Here is a 17,397-nt window from a genome sequence, read left to right on the forward strand (position 1 = left end):
CTTATTGTTTTTGCATATTTGTTCCTTTGGGTCTAGACAGTGCACTGCATTGAAATCAAATTTTCTGGACCTTGATAATGTTTAAGCAAAAGTAAACATAACTGTATAATTTGATTTATAAAATCTGGTTATGCATTCATTTGTGTTATTTGAAACAATAATCAAATGATTTTGCGTATATACACTATGTTCCCAAAAATTCATAATAGTTTTTAAAATACATGTTTAATATGGCAAAAGAATGGGATAAAGAAAAATTAAGGATAGGGACAGCAAGTTCAAAAGTTTGGTGAGACTGGTAAATAAAAATATATACCATGAAGTCATGCATACTTGACAGGAGAGAACCTCAAGACGTTTTCTAGCAGCCATGGGAAAAAATACACCATTGGGCTCCAAAATTAGTTATCTCTAACCACATTCCGCCTGAACACTCAGAAGGAAATTTTCCCACAGGGGTTTATAGACAAGAAACCCTATGTTTACGTAATGAAGAATGTCTTCAACACTTCTGTCTTAGTTACTTTTCCCTCCTTGCTGAGACAAAATGCCTGACACCCAAAATTAAGAAAGGAAAGGTTTATTTAGCTCACAATTTTTGGAAGTTTCAGTCCACAATCAGCTGGCTCCAAGGCAGGGTGGTATGGCACAGGGGCAACAGTTCAAGGAGGCAGAAAACAGCAAAAGCAGCAAGAGCAAAAGGGAGGGGAAGCAAGCCTCTTTTCCTCTCTTATATTGTATGTCGGCTATCCACCCACACCATTTCCATGCCCTCCTCTTCCACAAACTCAGGATGTTTACAGAGTGAGGACCCTGGCCCCCTGCTGAGTCACTCAGTTAAGCTTCTAAATTTCCCAATTCTCAAACTGACGCAATGATCAAACATTACAACTTCAGTAAACATAGAGATATTGTGTCACCTGCTGCCACTTGTCAGTCAAGGGCATGACCCCAAAGGGCAGTTTAGTAGAATCACCCTATGAGAAGGCCAGTTTCATGTATTTACTTAGTTCTTTGAATTCACCTGGAACTTGGCTTTATTTCAGAAAACAATAAATCTTTAGGCAAACCATAAGAATTAGTTTGTTTCAGTAGAACTTTTTAGGAATAATAAATAGCAGCAGGGTCACAGAATGCCCTTTCTTATTGTTGATTTGAGCCAGGTAAGGAAAAGCTGCACCGAGAACAAGACAATGTCCCCAGAAAATTCAGATGCCTAACAAGGACAGGTGGGTGAAGCCATCCAACTTCAGTTGCACAGTGTGATGAAGGAAGTCACCCATTCAGGAGGATGAGATACATTGCACAACATTCATTTGGATTTGCTTTATACCTAGCTAAATGTGCCATCAAGACTTCACAGAGTTCTACACTTCAGAGTCATCATCATCATCATCATAACCCGGGAATAACCAGTATTTATCCACATTCTGCAAAAACCTTCATCAAACAAAATACATGCTAAAACTCTGAAGAGGTTGGTGGATGGGGGATTAGTCTAGCGACTAGCATAAAAGCACTACTGGCTGTCTTACCACTTCATAGTTCTGACAGAAATAATGTAATACCTAATGTATATATTACAGTACAAAAATTACGAGGTTCATTTCCAACAGGATTGTCTACTAGGTACCTAGACCAATATTCTAAGAACAATGGAAAATCTAAAAAATCTTTAAAACCTAAAAACAATCACCATCACAGAAATGTCAAAAAAGCATCCATGAATGTTACTCAAGTAAAAACTAAGTGAAGACTAGAACCCAGAGCAGCAAATCAAAGAGTGAAGCCAGCCTTTGCCTTGAGAGGATCTGCTACACATACAGAATTGAAGCTTCAATTTTCTTAAATTCAAGGGGATCCAGGACTCAGAAAAGTCAGAAGCATACATGTAAATATATATATACATCTATATACACACATATAGATGGATATAGATATAATTTAAAAGTAATTTTCAGTACATTAAATTATCCCTAAAATATTATCAAAAATCATTTAATACATAGTAAAGTTCAATCAAAGTTACTCTGGGGGCTGAAGCAGGAGGATCACAAGTCTAAGACTAGCCTGGGCAACCTAGTGAGACTCTGTCTCCAAATAAATAATAATAAAAGGCTGAGGATGTAGCTGAGTGGTAGAGAGACTAAGGTTCAATGCCTAGTCCCAAACCAAAAGAAGAAAAGTAGATTACACAAGCTAAAATAGGTTGAGAAAACCCAAAGCTAGGAGGTATACTGATATACCGTAATTCATTTTTCATCATAAATGGCTTTTTAATAAAAGAAATTATTTCCTTCATTCCCATTTCTTAATTGCACCCATTATTAACAGCTTGATATGTACAACTCCAGATGTATCCACTTATCTCAGCTCCCTTCCCACTAAGGAAGGGTGAGCTATAATGAGGTGAGTGGGTGTTGCTGCAGGTTGTCTCACATTTGCAGCGAAGGGAGTGATGGAAATCTCTCCTTGCACCTTCTCCTGGACTGCAGGATCCCTGCAGGGATATATATCTGAGCGCCTCCATCACTCAAGTAAAATGAGCTTCTTTTAATGGAAGAAGTCAGTCTGCACATATCATCAAGTAGGCAAATAAGGCATATTATTTTTAAGTGAAATGTTTGGTTGGGCCCAGTTTATGTACTACTTGGTGCCTTTTTGTCTCTTTGTTGATGAAATCAGACTATTTAAGCTCTCTTATGGGAAGTAAATACACTGGACAGGCTTCCCGCGATTAAAAATATGACAGAACTGCAGGAACATTTTTCACTGAAATTACAGATCGTAATACAATGTCTCAGTTGCATTACTTTTGCCTTCTAACTCCACAATTCTCTAACATAACAAGTATGCATCATTGTAATAAATAAAACAAAATTATTTCAGAAATTAAGCTGATATTACTTTCGAATTTACTAAAGTGTAATGTGAAATCACTATACTAACACTTTTAAATTTAGTATGAAGTTTAAAATATTTTAAAAGTTCTTTTCCTTTCATGTTCTCAATTTAGGAGTTAGTTATTAATTCCTTACAATTCTTTGCTAACAATTCTTCGTTAACTTTGTAATTCTTTGCTAAATAAGGGGAAGTGTCCTGGCTAGCTTTTAATGCCTTACATATATATTAATTTTAGCTGTTTTTATAATTATAAGCAAATTGCACCATTATAATCCATTCCATTTGCATTGCTTAGGTCTAGTAGCCCCTATAGTAATGGGCAAAAAATGTCACAATACTTCTTTTCTCTTCATTTGATTACTCATTCATTAACAATTTATGAGTCTTACTATGTGCTAGGTGCTGTGCTAAAAGCACAATAAGCAGAACAGAAATGGCTGTAGCCTTTCTGCAGCTCACAGTTCATTGAAATACACATTTACAAAGAAAATCACCAATACAGCTTTCTCATAGCTTAGCCACAACAGTCAACCCACAATTTACATACGGAGAGGTTTAATTTGCTCGAAGTTGCAGTTCATGACTGGCTGGCTCCAAGGCAGAGATATCACGGTGGAGGGGTATAACAGAGCAAAACTGCTTAGTTCATGGTGCTAGGAAGCAGACCAGGAGAAGTGTGTCAAAGCCAAAGCAGACAGTATCAGACACAGACTCCAAGGCCACTCCTCCATGACCCACCTAGACAAACCTAGAAACATGCTTCAATAATTCCCTGATGTTGTCTCAAAGCCAATCAAGTCAAAACTCCACCCTAACCACGACAACAGGGCTGAACTTTCATAGAGCACGTGCTAGCATGCTTAAGGATCTGAGTTCAATCCCCCGCACGACAAAAAATAAAAATAAAATAATAAATAACCAAAACACAAATGTAATCACAGTTGATAAATGCCCCCAAAGAAAATGCAGGATGATATAAGAAAGACATGAGGAAGTGACTCTGAGCTGAGATCTGAGGGCTAAAGAGTCTGCTAGGTGGAAAGCAGAAGTGCAACTCACCCCTGGTCAATAAGAAGCCTGGCAGCGGATGACAGGGCACAGCAGGGAGAAAGGGCTGCAACTGGAAAAGGGAGGACTGTCACAGGAGGTAGGCAGGCCAGATCACATGGTCTTGCAGGCCATTAGGTAAGTTTGGGATGTTCTCTTAAGTGGCACACACACGCACGCACACACACACACCACTAAAGGGCTTTACACAGCAAATTTATATGGTTAGTTTTGCCTTATTTAAACAAAGGTTTAAATGGCAGCACATGCCTATAAGCCCAGCATGTGGGACGCTGCTATAGGAGGATTATGAGTTTAAGGCCAGCCTGGGTTAAACAGCAAGTTCAAAGCCAGCCTAAACGAAACAAAATAATGAACTATTTTTGTTTTAGAAAAGTTTTAAATTTATATAATCACTGTGAAGACAGTACTGAGGGCTCCCATATGCCCAGTCAGTTTCCCACATCCTTCCTTATTATGGTCACTTTGGCCTTTCCAGGTGTCTTGAGCCACTGAAAAGAATAGACCTAAGGCCTAGGAGTGAGTGTGGAGAGATACATGGTCTAGAAAGAGACAACAGAAGTGGGGAGTTAACGGTGGGGTCAACAATGATGAAGAAAGTTGATGGACTAAAGATAGATTTAGACAGAATAACTGATAGTATTAATGGTGATTAATGAAACAGACTTATGCCCATGTTTCTGGCTTCCGTCACAGTATTTATAATACTTCCTTGCATTTATTTCTTTATAGATCTATTATTTCTCTATAGATTCGTCTTGATAAGCACTAAGCTCCTTCAATTCAGGGACAGTGTTCTACTCTTCTTTGTATCTCCTACATGTATAAAAGTGTCCGACACACTGATACCTAAAGAATGGATGAATGAACTAATAAGTAAGTGCATTAAGCACAAGAAAAATAGCAAAGGCCAATTTCACAAAGTAACAAAGTAACTTTTTAATCACCTATAGACATGGTTCCCCAATCATGAACCAAGAATAGATCTTATCATTCAGAAAATAAAACATTCTTCAGCTCTCAACCTGAAAATTCCAATTGAGTAGATCTAAATGGGATCCCGGAAGTTCTTCCCAGGAAAACTGAATGCTTAACAGCTAGATTTGGGAACCACCATGTGAAGCGTACTTCTCAACCTAATCTCAACAGACACAGATTTGATAAATTCCCAGTAGGAAATAACAGAGACTTTAGCAGGCAAGCAGAAGAAAAAAGACAATAGGGAAGTATCTCTCAAACGTTACTATGTTAGGATTAACCAAGAATCTGGAAAAAAAATGCATGTATGTGTGTGTGTACATATATACATATGTATGTGTCTCACCCCTAGAAATTCTGATTTTAACCAGCCTAGTGTACCCATGAGCACAGAGTGGTTCAAAAGTTCTCCAAGTGATTATAATGTACAGCCAATGCTGATGTCTGACGGTATACTGAAATGAACAGTTAATGCTTACAGTTTTTTATTGTATGAGTTTGCATGCTTGTGTCTGATGGTCTGAGCAACTGATCTGAAGGTAACAATATGCAATATGGAATTACAATGGTGAACTCCTACCATCTTATCTAGTGATACTCTGTATTCTCTCTAATATTTTATCAAAGAATTATTTTCTTATTCTCTTTAATGGTTTGAGTAATCTTTCATTCTTACATCTGGTAATCTGAATAATGTAACTGAGGATAGCAATATGTAATGTAACAACCACTGTTGATTCGTATTATTTTGTCTTGAGACCCTGTATCACTTTGAATGTTCTTGCTTTGATTTGTTTATGTTCATGATACTGGTATGCTGCTACTTTTCTATTTTTTTGTTTGTTTGTTTCTCATTTACTACTCTCTTTAAAATAAAAAAAAAAAAAATCATGGTAACACCAAAACAAACAAAGAAAAAGTACAGCCAAGATGGAGAACTCTGACCTGGTTGGGGTCATTCTCCATGAATTCAATCACTGATTTAAGTCAGGAGTTTTAAAACTTAAGTTTGTACCTGAACCACCTGGAGAGCTTCTTAACACACTAAGAAGAGATGGACTTGCGGGAGAATTTATGTAAGAAACAGGTTCCCAGTGCTGCTCATGCTGCTGGGCCCCAGGACGGCACTTTGAGAACCAGTGTTCTAGACAGCTGTGCACTATGGTGCCAGTGGTACGTGAAGGCAAAACTTTCGGGCGAGACAAATATACGAGACAAAGGACACACAAGGCCTTTTGCAGAAAAATAACTATTATTTCATTTAGTTTAACTCAGCAAATTAGATCTAAAAGGCCACTCTCTTCTACACTATTGCTAAAAATAACAGACTGTATTACTCTTAGCTCTGGCTTTCCCGTGCTAAGAAAGATGATCCAAGACTGAGCTTCCCACTTTACTCAATCTGTCCTCAGCAAGAAAGAGCTGCACATTTAGCATTTGACAGTTTGAATAGTGCTTTCTCATTATTTTATAAAACTGCCTTTTATCATCACAAAAACTTTCAAGGTAGATACAGTGGGTATAATCTCATTTCAGAGACAGAAGAGAGTAGGTTCAAAGAAAGCAAGCCATCCACGGTAATATAGCTAATAAATGGCAGCTCCGGAGCACACATTCTACTGACATCATGCCAGCACTTTTTCTACTAAAACTTGTTGACATTCACTCTTTCTATAGAGAATTTAGCATATAGGTGGGCAAGATCTGCAGTTCTTCAGTTAGTTTTGATCAATACCCTAAAAGTTCAAATGGGTCAAGTCAGTTTATCCCTAATTCCTCAAACTACATAGAACCTTTCATAAGCCAGAGCCCAACCCAGGACTCCATCAGTCAGGCAACTTAAACTGAAAACCAATACCCTAAGGAAATTATGAGCCAGAATAAATCTGAATTTCCAGGGCAAGAAGTTTAGGAATCGCTTTGCTCTCCAATTTTTTATATACACTTACTGCGTCTTCTCAGCTACTCTGCTGCCTCTTCCTACCTTGTGCACACCCAGCTGCTTTTGTCAGCAGAGATTCCCAGTCTTCTGTTTTGACTCCCCTGAGCAAAACACATGAAATCACGGGCTTGCTATTTTATTATCTGCATCACTTCTCGAAGGATTTAAAAATAGAAATTATAGGTTAGCAAAACAATTTTGAAAAGAGTTAAACTTACTTTCATTCACCCAAAAATATTTGTTGAATGTTAGGCTCACTTATATTTGCATGATTGGATTGAAGAGCTGTTTGGCTGTTTTTGTAACTTTTAATAACAAAACTAAAGTTTAAACAGAAAAGAACTGCCACCTAAAAGAGGAATATATGATTCACTTTGAAAAATTACTGGATAACTTTCAAAAATGACTTTTAGAGCACTTAACCACAAATATCCAGAAACTACTACATTTACAAACTTTCAAGATTAAATATGATAAAATTATAGATGAGCTTCTCTAGCAAAATGAATTAATTACATTATTTCAATTAAAACTTCAATCAGATCAATATTTTAGAGGGATTTGTCACAATAAACATTAAGCCCAGGAATTACATACCATAAAGCTCAGAGAGCTTCCACAACTGGAAGAAAGCCATTAGGCTGATGGAAGGCTTGCTCTGGGAGTACTAAAGGCTGCACTCTGCAGGGATGCAGGATGACTTTCGGAAGCATGCCACATTTCAGTACAAGGAGAAAGGGAAAAGGAAAAAAATCTATAGGGTTTGATGGCTAGTCTGTACTGGAGAATGGTGAAATCATTTTTGCAATTCAATCTCAAATAAACATTTTACCAAAAAAGAAATGAAACTGAAAGAACCCTGCTTGTGAAAGAGCATCAATATCCCAGTGATAAGAATCAGCTATATACATTTGGACTCTAACTGGCACCAAAAGGTGGCCACCCGGAGCATTTCACAGAAGTACAGATGGATAGTCAAGTCAGGCTGCACGAGAACGTCACACCTGGATACTGCACATCAGCAAAGGAGGGGCTGCCTGTGCTCTGCTCACTTAGTAGCTATATCATCTGGAATACTTGGTGTGCTCAGCTCTGCAGCTAAGCACCATGAATAAACCCGCCAGGGCTGGCAGGCCGCAGAATTTCTGCACACTTAACAGTCACCTCCTTTCTCTGCGACCCTCTCCTCAGCACAGTGATGGAGATGAGGGGGAGGAGACACGGAGAGAGAAAAGCAGAGCAAATCAAATCATTCTGCTTCCTTACTGGTGTCTGAACATGAAAACTTGAGGAAAAGAAAGAAAAACCATCAGTCTGCAGAAAGAGAAGGGAAAGTTGGAGCAGGCACAGAGCACTTTTAGTTACTGCGTAGGCCCTGCTGCACTCCTCCTGGGGCTCTCTTTGGGACCCAGATCCTCAGAAACATTTTTGCTGTTCTGTTTCAGCTTGCTTAAAAGGGTCCCTGTTTTACACACTTGCACTTCACATATACACACACAAACACCTGCCCTCAATAATTTAGTGGAGAAAGGTAAGACACTCTGCTGCATTTTATTTAGGATGAAAACAGATTAATAATTACTCCCCTTTATTCTCTGTATGGTTCATTTTGGTAAGCCAATATCCATATTCTACAACAGGTTTCAAAACAGACCTTAAGTGTGAATTATTTATTCTTGAGTTCTCAGAGAACAAAGAAAACTATGACCACCTCCTGGTAGTATTCAGTGGATCTAAATATGTAAAGAGGCTCACTATATGTCAGATAACTAAGAGGAGGGAAGACAAGGTTTTCTGCTTTCCTGCCTTGTTTTTTAAAAACTATAATTATGCCAGCAGTGCCACAAGCCTGTAATACCAGCTACTTGGGAGGTTGAGGCAGGAGGATCATAAGTTTAAGGCCAGCCTGGGCAAGACCCTGTCTCAAAATCTTTTAAAAACAGGCTAGAGACATAGCTTACTGATAGAGTATTTGCCTAGCATGCAAGAGGCTCTGAATTTAATCCTCAGTAATTCCCCAGAGGAAAGAAACAAAGTATAATTGCAGAAATTAGAATTACAGCAAAACAACAGCTTCCTACAATGCCCCTCAATCTTTCGCATCAGAAGCAATCACTTTAAATTCTTCCAACTGTTTCTTCTGGTATTTTACTCTATAGTTCTAAATAATAAAATTTCTTGATTTTTAAATTTTCAGACATTATGTTTTGACTTCCTACTACAGAAAACAAGGCAAAATAGGATCTACCTAAGAAAATACAAACATATACAAAAAATCCACTCAATTGCCTTATTGAACCTACAAAACAGAATCTTTTTAAAAAAAAACTGTAATGCAAATTCACTGACAAAATCCATAAATTTCCTGTTGGAACTAATCAACACAATTCAAAGTTCAAAGCAGTGACTTGTGCTGCATTAAGCTAAGGCTTAACATTCTTCACTCCTTTTAGATCTATTTATTCATGAGCTCACATTAGGTTATAAGTTAGATGTGGATTTGGTTTGATTCTTTATGAAAAATGTTAGTACTGAATAATTCTGAAAATGTTCTGATTGATTGATTATAAATTAAGCTATTTAAAATCAAAAGTCTTGCAAGTTCCTTTATAATTAATGTATATTGTTTTACTTTATAGGAAATTATTTTCAGTTTTCACTTGGCATTTAACTTACAAAACTGCACTTCACAGAAAGATCTTTCCAGTATAACAATAATTAACACAAGAATTACTAGTTTAAACAAGTCCAATGGTAAAAATTCTTCTGAGATATACAATGAACTAACGTATTAACAAACTTAGGAGTTATTCTTTCATACATACAAGTACCTTAACCTACAGGCATATGAAGCTCACAGAGATTTATCAATATGCTGTTCATGACAATTGTTGGGGAAAATGTTTTCTCTATAGCTTTAGTTAACAACCAGGGTACCAATGTAATACATAGTTCCAAGTTTATTAAATGGTATAATTTTCAATCTAGTCAGTACTGACAAAAATCCAGCAAGATTTCTGCTTAGAAAATACTTTCTCGGGGGCTGGGGATTTAGCTCAGCGGCAAAGCGCCTGCCTGGAAAGCACAAGGTCGTGAGTTCGGTTCCTGGTACCGGAGAAAAACCAAAAAACAAACAAACAGAAAATACTTTCTCTTCCAAACAGGACTTTCCACACTAAATTCTATTTTATTATGACTACTTTAAACGTAACTAAAGTGTGTATTATATTAAAATATAATTCTTTCCAAGTTTTTATAGTCAGAGTAACTAAAAATTATCATAATTTTTCATATAATTTAAATTTATTTACTCTGCAAACATTGATTAGCATACCCATGTCTCAAGTGCTTGGGACAAAATAACAAAATAGATCATTTCTGTCCTACAATTAAGTAATGTGCTTTATTAACACAAAATATATTTAGTGCTAAAATATCCTTACAAATATTCAGCACATATGGAATGTAAATATTTTCCTTCTTAAAAAGAAAACCAAAGACAACTAACTACATTGAGAAGCTTTCCTAACACCAGCAGTAAAGGCTGAGAAACCGCTGCTACAAAGTAAAAACTGTGCTAGGGTTACAAAGACATTTATATTTAAGCTATCTCAAAGGTATGGAATATGAAACAAATCTTTAAACATTTTAAGAATTCAACTGTGGTTCCTGCAAATGCTAATAATAGTGTTACATCATTAATCATAAGATTTCTTATAATTTCATAGAACAATGTAGAGGAATTAAAAGCAACTCTCTTAAAAGATGAATCATTTGAAGCTGCACAGGAGCTCACAGTCAGACACATTTCTTATCTATTTACTTTGAATGACCTTTTTTTTTGTGGGGAAGGGGGACTAGGTAAAGTTGAAATGAAAGGTTTGTGAGACAGAGTACATATTCAGCTATACTATCTGTTTACTTTGGCTGACCTTTTTTATGGGGAAGGGGAAGAAAGAGAAGTATCTGCCTGTGGAAATCTCTGTGCTAATAAACATAAGGATCAAAAAAGCCCATCAACCACACTGAAGTTAAGACACTGACTATATAAAGGCGGATCCCACGAGAGTGAAAGTGACAAAGCTAAAAGGTATTTCTGTATCTGCTGCTTTGCTACGATTCCAAGTTAATACAATGCAATTAAAGATCACTTTCCTGCTTATGCAAAATAATACTATTTATCTTTTTAAAAATTAAATATTAAATATCATACAACTGGAAGGTTCTAGTGAGAAACATTTTCAGCAAAAATACAAAGAAATATAATCAACACCATACACCCTTCATCTCACCTAGTAACATTCTGCACCCTTGTTTTATTTCTCTCTCTCCATATATACTTACAATATATTTTTGCTGAACCATTTAAAAATAAATTGCAGATAGTGTACCTTGATTGTCTTTGTGGTTTTACTAGTTTTTTTTTTTTTTAAACCAATTTTCGTAAGAAATATAAGAGCATTCATTTGTAGTGATATGGTCCTAGATACAAAAGCTTAGAGAATATAGATGGGAATGAAAAGAAGGAAACCAAAAATGTATTATGTGATAAATATGGGCCAGGCACCATGAAAACAGCTTCCATATATTGACATTTATATGTCATAACCATATTTTATGATGGAGAAAACAAAGGCTCAAAGGGGTGAACTGACTTTTATAAGAGATTAAATATAACTAAGATAAATGAAGTTACACACTAAATAACAAAAAATATATATAAATATAAAATGTAAGTGCAATAATGAAAAACCTAGAATCTTAAGCACTATCTTTTTCTTACGTCATGCTGCCTCCCCAAGAAATCATTTTTAATAAATATGCACGTAATATGTGCTAATTTAGAGGAAATATTTAAATAGACTGAAATGAAGCAGAAGTGGTCACTTGGGTATGGATTTGAATAAAATGCTCCACACGTATCCAGCCTAGGACAGTGCAGCAACCACTGTTCTGGGTCCTTCTGCAGCATCCTCGTAAGGTCCGCTTCCCCTCCTTCACCTTCACAGTGCAGTAAAAATTCCTTTTCACAAAACTCCTCAGTGGCTTTAGCAAGATAATTATCTTACTAATCTCATGCTAGGTAAGGCATGAATGACTAATTCCTCAATTCTCCCTGAGGTACGTACATTTTAAAATAGGAAACTTACACTTTAAAACTTATTACTACCAGTATTCTCATTTAAAATATCTATTTTTTGAGTACTAAGTATGTGCCCAGAACATTTACAGATCACTATCTCATTTCAGATTACTATCTCATTTAACCCTCCGATCCTCCTTATGAAGCAGGTATCATTTCCTGTATCTTATGGCTACTAAATGGTGGACGCGGGCTTTGACCTCAAGTCTTACTTTTTCCAAAGTCCATGTGCTCACTCACTATGTAACAGATGTCTAACCCACAGATGTTGCCAACTCTCTCCAAAGAGAATGCGGGTACAGAGGGACCGGGCTGGTTCTAGATAACTTCCCTCCCATCCCCACAGACAGAAGACAATAAAACACCAAGTTGAAAATCATTACTTTTGCAGCTAAAAAGTAAAAGTGATTATTTTTACCCTTGAAGACAAAGTTCAAATGGGCCTCAATTTCAAAGGGATGGTCTGTCACCCCCATTCGGCCATGCTGCGGGTACTGATAACAGCCGCAAACAGTTATTTGGCACTTACTGCGTGCCAGCATGTGTGAATGTAACTCATCAAAGCACCACAACATGCTGTGCTGCACGTATTTATCTTCATTTTACAGACAGAAAACTGAGCCATACAGTTTTAAAGTAACTTTCTCCAGTTTAAAGCAGAAGGCAGTCTGGCCCCACAGTCTGTCATATCTGGGAATACACCAATCCATAAGTACTCCACTGAGTGCGTCTTCCCTTACTCCACACCTGTGTCTGCAGTGACGTAGCTCATATTACACTGTACCAACAAAACCGACAGGCTTAGGACTCCCAAGCCTTCATTTTTATCATTTCCTCAGTGAGATATATTACTGTCTATTACAATGCCTGGGAGATAGAAGGCATTCTATAAATATGCTTGAACTTTAAAGCACAGCCCAGCTGCAGAATTCTGTACATGACAAGTAGTTTAACAATTTAGATATTAGTATTGCTACTATAAGTATAGAGAGACGAGCATCAGTAAACTATGGATGACTATAATTTATACTGCTGAATTAAATTTCTCTTTATAATTTTCTTGCAAAAAACTCTGTAAGTCTAAAAAAATTAACTGGTTTGGTTTACTACTACAAAGAATCATGGGTAAATATATTTTAAAGGCTATAATTTATAAAGGTATCATCAATTTAGTTGGCAAGTAATGCCAGCATTCTGTAATTCTTCTGCAGAGGCAAGAGGATTGCAAGTTTGAGCCCAGCCTGGGCAACTTACTGACTAAGTGAAAACCTGTCTCACCAAACACAAAAACAAAAACAAAACCATGCTAGGGATGCAGCTTAGTGCGAAGGCCTGCATTAAATCTCTAGTGCCAAAAAACAAAACAAAAAAAAAGGATAATGAGTTTAAAGAGTGTTAACTTTGAGCTAAACTGACAACTTATGCTTTAGCAGTATATAGAAGTTGTATCTTTAACTATTTAAGAAATATTTGCTACAGGGTAAAAGAGAGGAAATGTAGAAGAAACACAATTGCAGCAGGTTTTACCACTGTTGGATTGTCACACGTACCTGGTTTCCTGATTTGTCTAGTAGTGAACTAGAATGAAATGACTGAGTAGTATAAACCAAAAGAAGCATGCAAAACTCAAATCATGCCTATGAATGATTGGCACAGCAAATATGGGTTGGCAGGAAAAAGAAGTAATCTAATACAGAGTACATCAAGAGAAAGATAATATGCTGAAGTCCATGATAACAACAGAAACATGGAATTTACTATGAAACATTCTGGATTTAGTATAATCTTGAATGAAGTTCGAAAGTATTAATGTACACAGGTGCTCCCCAACTTACGATGGTGTTATAGCCCAAAAAACTCATTGTAAATTTAAAGCACCTTAACTTAAAAATGCATTTAAAACTGGGTATAATGGTATATGCCTATAATCCTAGCACTCTGGAAAGCTGAGGCAGGATGATCACAAATCCAAGCCTAGCCTAGGCAAACTGGTGACTTTGTGAGACCATGTCTCAAAAAAAACAAAAAACAAAAACAAAAACAAAAAACCTTAAAAAGTGGTGGGGATATTGCTCAGTAAAAAACCGTGAAAAAAAAAAAAAAAGCATCTACTACACCTAACTTACCCAGCAGTCTGGCTTACCAACACAACACACCGTAGAGGACTAGCTGTTTCCTCTGAAGATCTCAGAGTGATTAGGAGCTGTGGCCTTGGGCTGCCGCCTAGTACCAAAATGTATGACATGTACTACACACTGCTAGCCCAGGAAAACCAGGAAAAGATAAAAATTCCAGGTATAATTTCTGCTGAACTCCTACTACTCTTAAAGCGGAAAAAAAAAAACCCAGCTAACCAAATAACAACAACAACAAAAACCAAGGAGACAAACAAAAAACTTTAAGTAGAAACAGGCTAAGTCAGGGATGATTTATGTTTATATATAGTATATTGCTCATCAGCTAAAGGTAGTTCTGGTATTTTTTTTTAATAAAGGTTGAAGTTTTTATTTAATTTAAGCCACACTAATAATTTAAAACATGAACTTATAATTTTTAGCTTTTCATTATTTACTGAAACATAATAAACTATCATACAGGTAAAGCTTCTTTTATTAGACACAATCTATATCCACATAAAACAGAAACACAAAACTTTCATTTACTAATACTAAAATATTCACTAAAATATTTCAGTTTTGACATAATACCCACTATATGAACTATTTTAAAATATACGTTTAAAGAGGTTTAAAAAACTAAACAAAACATAAAGTAGAAAACTAAATGTCAATTATATCAATTAGCTTAAGTTGTAGTCACCCAGAATCTAGAGGTAATAGCTGTATGCCAAAACTTAAACAGCTTACTGCTGGTCTTAATTTTCTTTCTGTTACAATGATTATTCTCACACTTAAAATATCTATCCAATTGAACTTAAAATTCTTCAGAGGATAAATTTAACTCATATCACAAGGAATAAAAATCTACTGTCTGTATCTTTTCTGACCTTTCCAATCAGTGATCACCACACACAAATAAGAGACTAGATTCACACAAGTCATTAGTACGATCACTCTTATTGCCAACATGCCTTGAGTTATGAATACACGCACATATAATCATATATTCAAAACTAAAAGTTTTTCATATAATTATTTTTCTTCTGCCGTACATTTATTTTCCCTTTTATAAAGAAGCCTTTGACAATCCTATATTGGAATATACACCTAGAAGCCTAGTTGTACCTAGTATGGAGGTGAATAATATAAAGTATGTTAAAGCTCTATTTCTGACAAATGTTAATCTATAATTGGGAAGCAATTTGGCTTAAGTTTTTTATTCCCTTTTGGGAAAATATTTACCAATTTTTCAAAAAAAGGAGAATTCCAGGTTTTGGGCTTTTCTGAGTAGGGATAATATTCATATTAATTGAGATAACAGGTAGATAAATAAGGAAGACCATCAGAAGGAAGGGAAGAAATAAAGAATTCAGAATGCCAGGACACCTGTTTGGACACTCAGGTGCATGTGTCCTGCATACAGCTAAATGAGTTCTCAAAAGAAGTCAGAGAAAGGGGTGTTGGGAATTAGCACTTACACTGGATATGTGAAGGAGCACTAAGTCAAAGGTAAGCCAAGTTCAAGGGGACAGAAGGAGACTCCAGGGAAAAGCACAAAAAGGATCAGAGAAGAACAAGAAAAAGAAAAAGAACATGAAGTTCCTGGGGTAAGAAGTTTCCAGAAGAAAGATCTGACAAAGTGTAAAAAACCATAGCAAGGTCCAAGTGCGGGAAAATGGGCCGATTTAGTATTACAGGGGTGACTTGTAGCTTTGATCAGAGCAACTTCAGTGGAGAAGCCAGTGTGGGTTTAGGAGTAACAGAGACTGCCACAGGCCTAAGTTTACATACTTTCAAAGAATATAATGCCTCAGAGCTAAAAATTTAAAATAATTTAACGTAATTAAATTTAAAATTAATAACATTAATCGATAAATTTTGTATTCAGAAATATTTATTTCATTCCTTTTGAAAGCAATTTCTAAGCTAGATTTTTTACTTCACAAGAACCCCTGAGTGAGCATAATGACTGCAAGGAACTCAGTCAATCACAAGTGAGACACTCAGTCAAAGCATTTCAAAAGCAGAAGCATAAAAACTTTTTCAGTGTAATTAACTACTTAATCAGTGATGTTGATTCATTTCATAGGTTCAAACGATATAGGAAAAGACTTCCAAAGTTGACTACCCTGGGACAATGAAGACCCTAAAACGGCCCTGCTGAATCCAAGCTTCGGGGGATGCTAACAGCCTGGCTAAGAAGGGAAGAGCAACCTAAGACAGGGTTAAAGGAAAAACTGGACCAAAGGGGAAACTGCAAGCAAGCTAAGGAAAAAGTCAACAGAGTTGCAGACTGACGGTACAGGAAGGACAAGAGCTCACTGCATGAAATGAAGTCACAAAAGCAAAAGGAGTACAAAGGATCGGGGCACCTGGGCGCACGGGTTCCAAACAAGGGAAAAGAATAAAGAGGTACAGATTTAGATGAGATCTGTGCTTCAGTCCTACAATTGTTTTTTTAAAAGAAAGCACATCAGGTCCTTTGCTGAAAGTGCAGGGAATGGGTTGAGAGGTGGCTTCAAGGCAAAGGTTGGGGATGCATCCTTTGTAATCACCTTGTGGATTTATAAGGCTAGATAATACTAATTTCCATAGAGACACTCATTGTTTAACCATCAAGTTCCATTTCTGTGACTAGGTCATTAGATGAATTGGTCACCTAATGAGGAATTGTTTATAGTATGTATATTACAATATTCAGAACGAAGAAACGGTCACGGGAAACCCCAACTTGATGATTTTGCTTTTATTTGCATAACTCTTACATGTAGTACTATAATGTACAACAGAACATAATACTATAGTACTGCACTGTACAATCAGCAAAAATTACAGTACTATATAAACAAGGTAACTGCACAAAAAGACACTAAGGCTCTATAAACAAGATATGCCAGCTGCAGTGGTGCATGCCCGCAATCCCAGTACTTTAGAGGCTGAGGCAAGAGGACTGCCAGAAGTTTGAGACCAGCCTGATGTACACAGAAAGTTCAAGGCCAGCGTGAACTACCTAAAAAAAAAAAAAAAACAAACAAGATGTACAGAAATGTACAGAAAAACAAAGATGGATCGTAAGTATAGAGAAACCTGCACTCTAAATTATACAGGGTAATTGTTTATTTAAATGTATTTTTCAAGCCAATGTTAAAGGTCTCTTATTTTTAATTCTAGTCTCAATTGTTCCACATGCTTACAAATACAGTTCTGACACCTTTGATTGGGAAGCACATCTAAGAATCGTG

General features: G+C 36.4%; 1 protein-coding gene across 2 annotated transcripts in view; it reads right to left on the reverse strand.

The window, feature by feature from the left end:
• The window catches only part of Pex7 (peroxisomal biogenesis factor 7), a 66,977-nt gene that overhangs the window by 16,791 nt on the left and 32,789 nt on the right, over positions 1-17,397 (reverse strand). The window contains exon 9 of one of the 2 annotated variants that reach the window (XM_005390461.2): positions 17,140-17,165. The exons of the other annotated variant lie outside the window; for it this stretch is intronic. Coding sequence (XP_005390518.1) covers positions 17,162-17,165 — 4 coding nt within the window. The 3' untranslated portion in view covers positions 17,140-17,161. Of the gene's footprint in view, positions 1-17,139; positions 17,166-17,397 lie in introns of those variants that run through there. 2 annotated transcript variants of the gene reach the window in all.

The sequence above is a fragment of the Chinchilla lanigera genome, unplaced genomic scaffold (assembly GCF_000276665.1).
Source record: "Chinchilla lanigera isolate Chin_1 unplaced genomic scaffold, ChiLan1.0 scaffold00038, whole genome shotgun sequence".
NCBI lineage: Eukaryota > Metazoa > Chordata > Mammalia > Rodentia > Chinchillidae > Chinchilla > Chinchilla lanigera.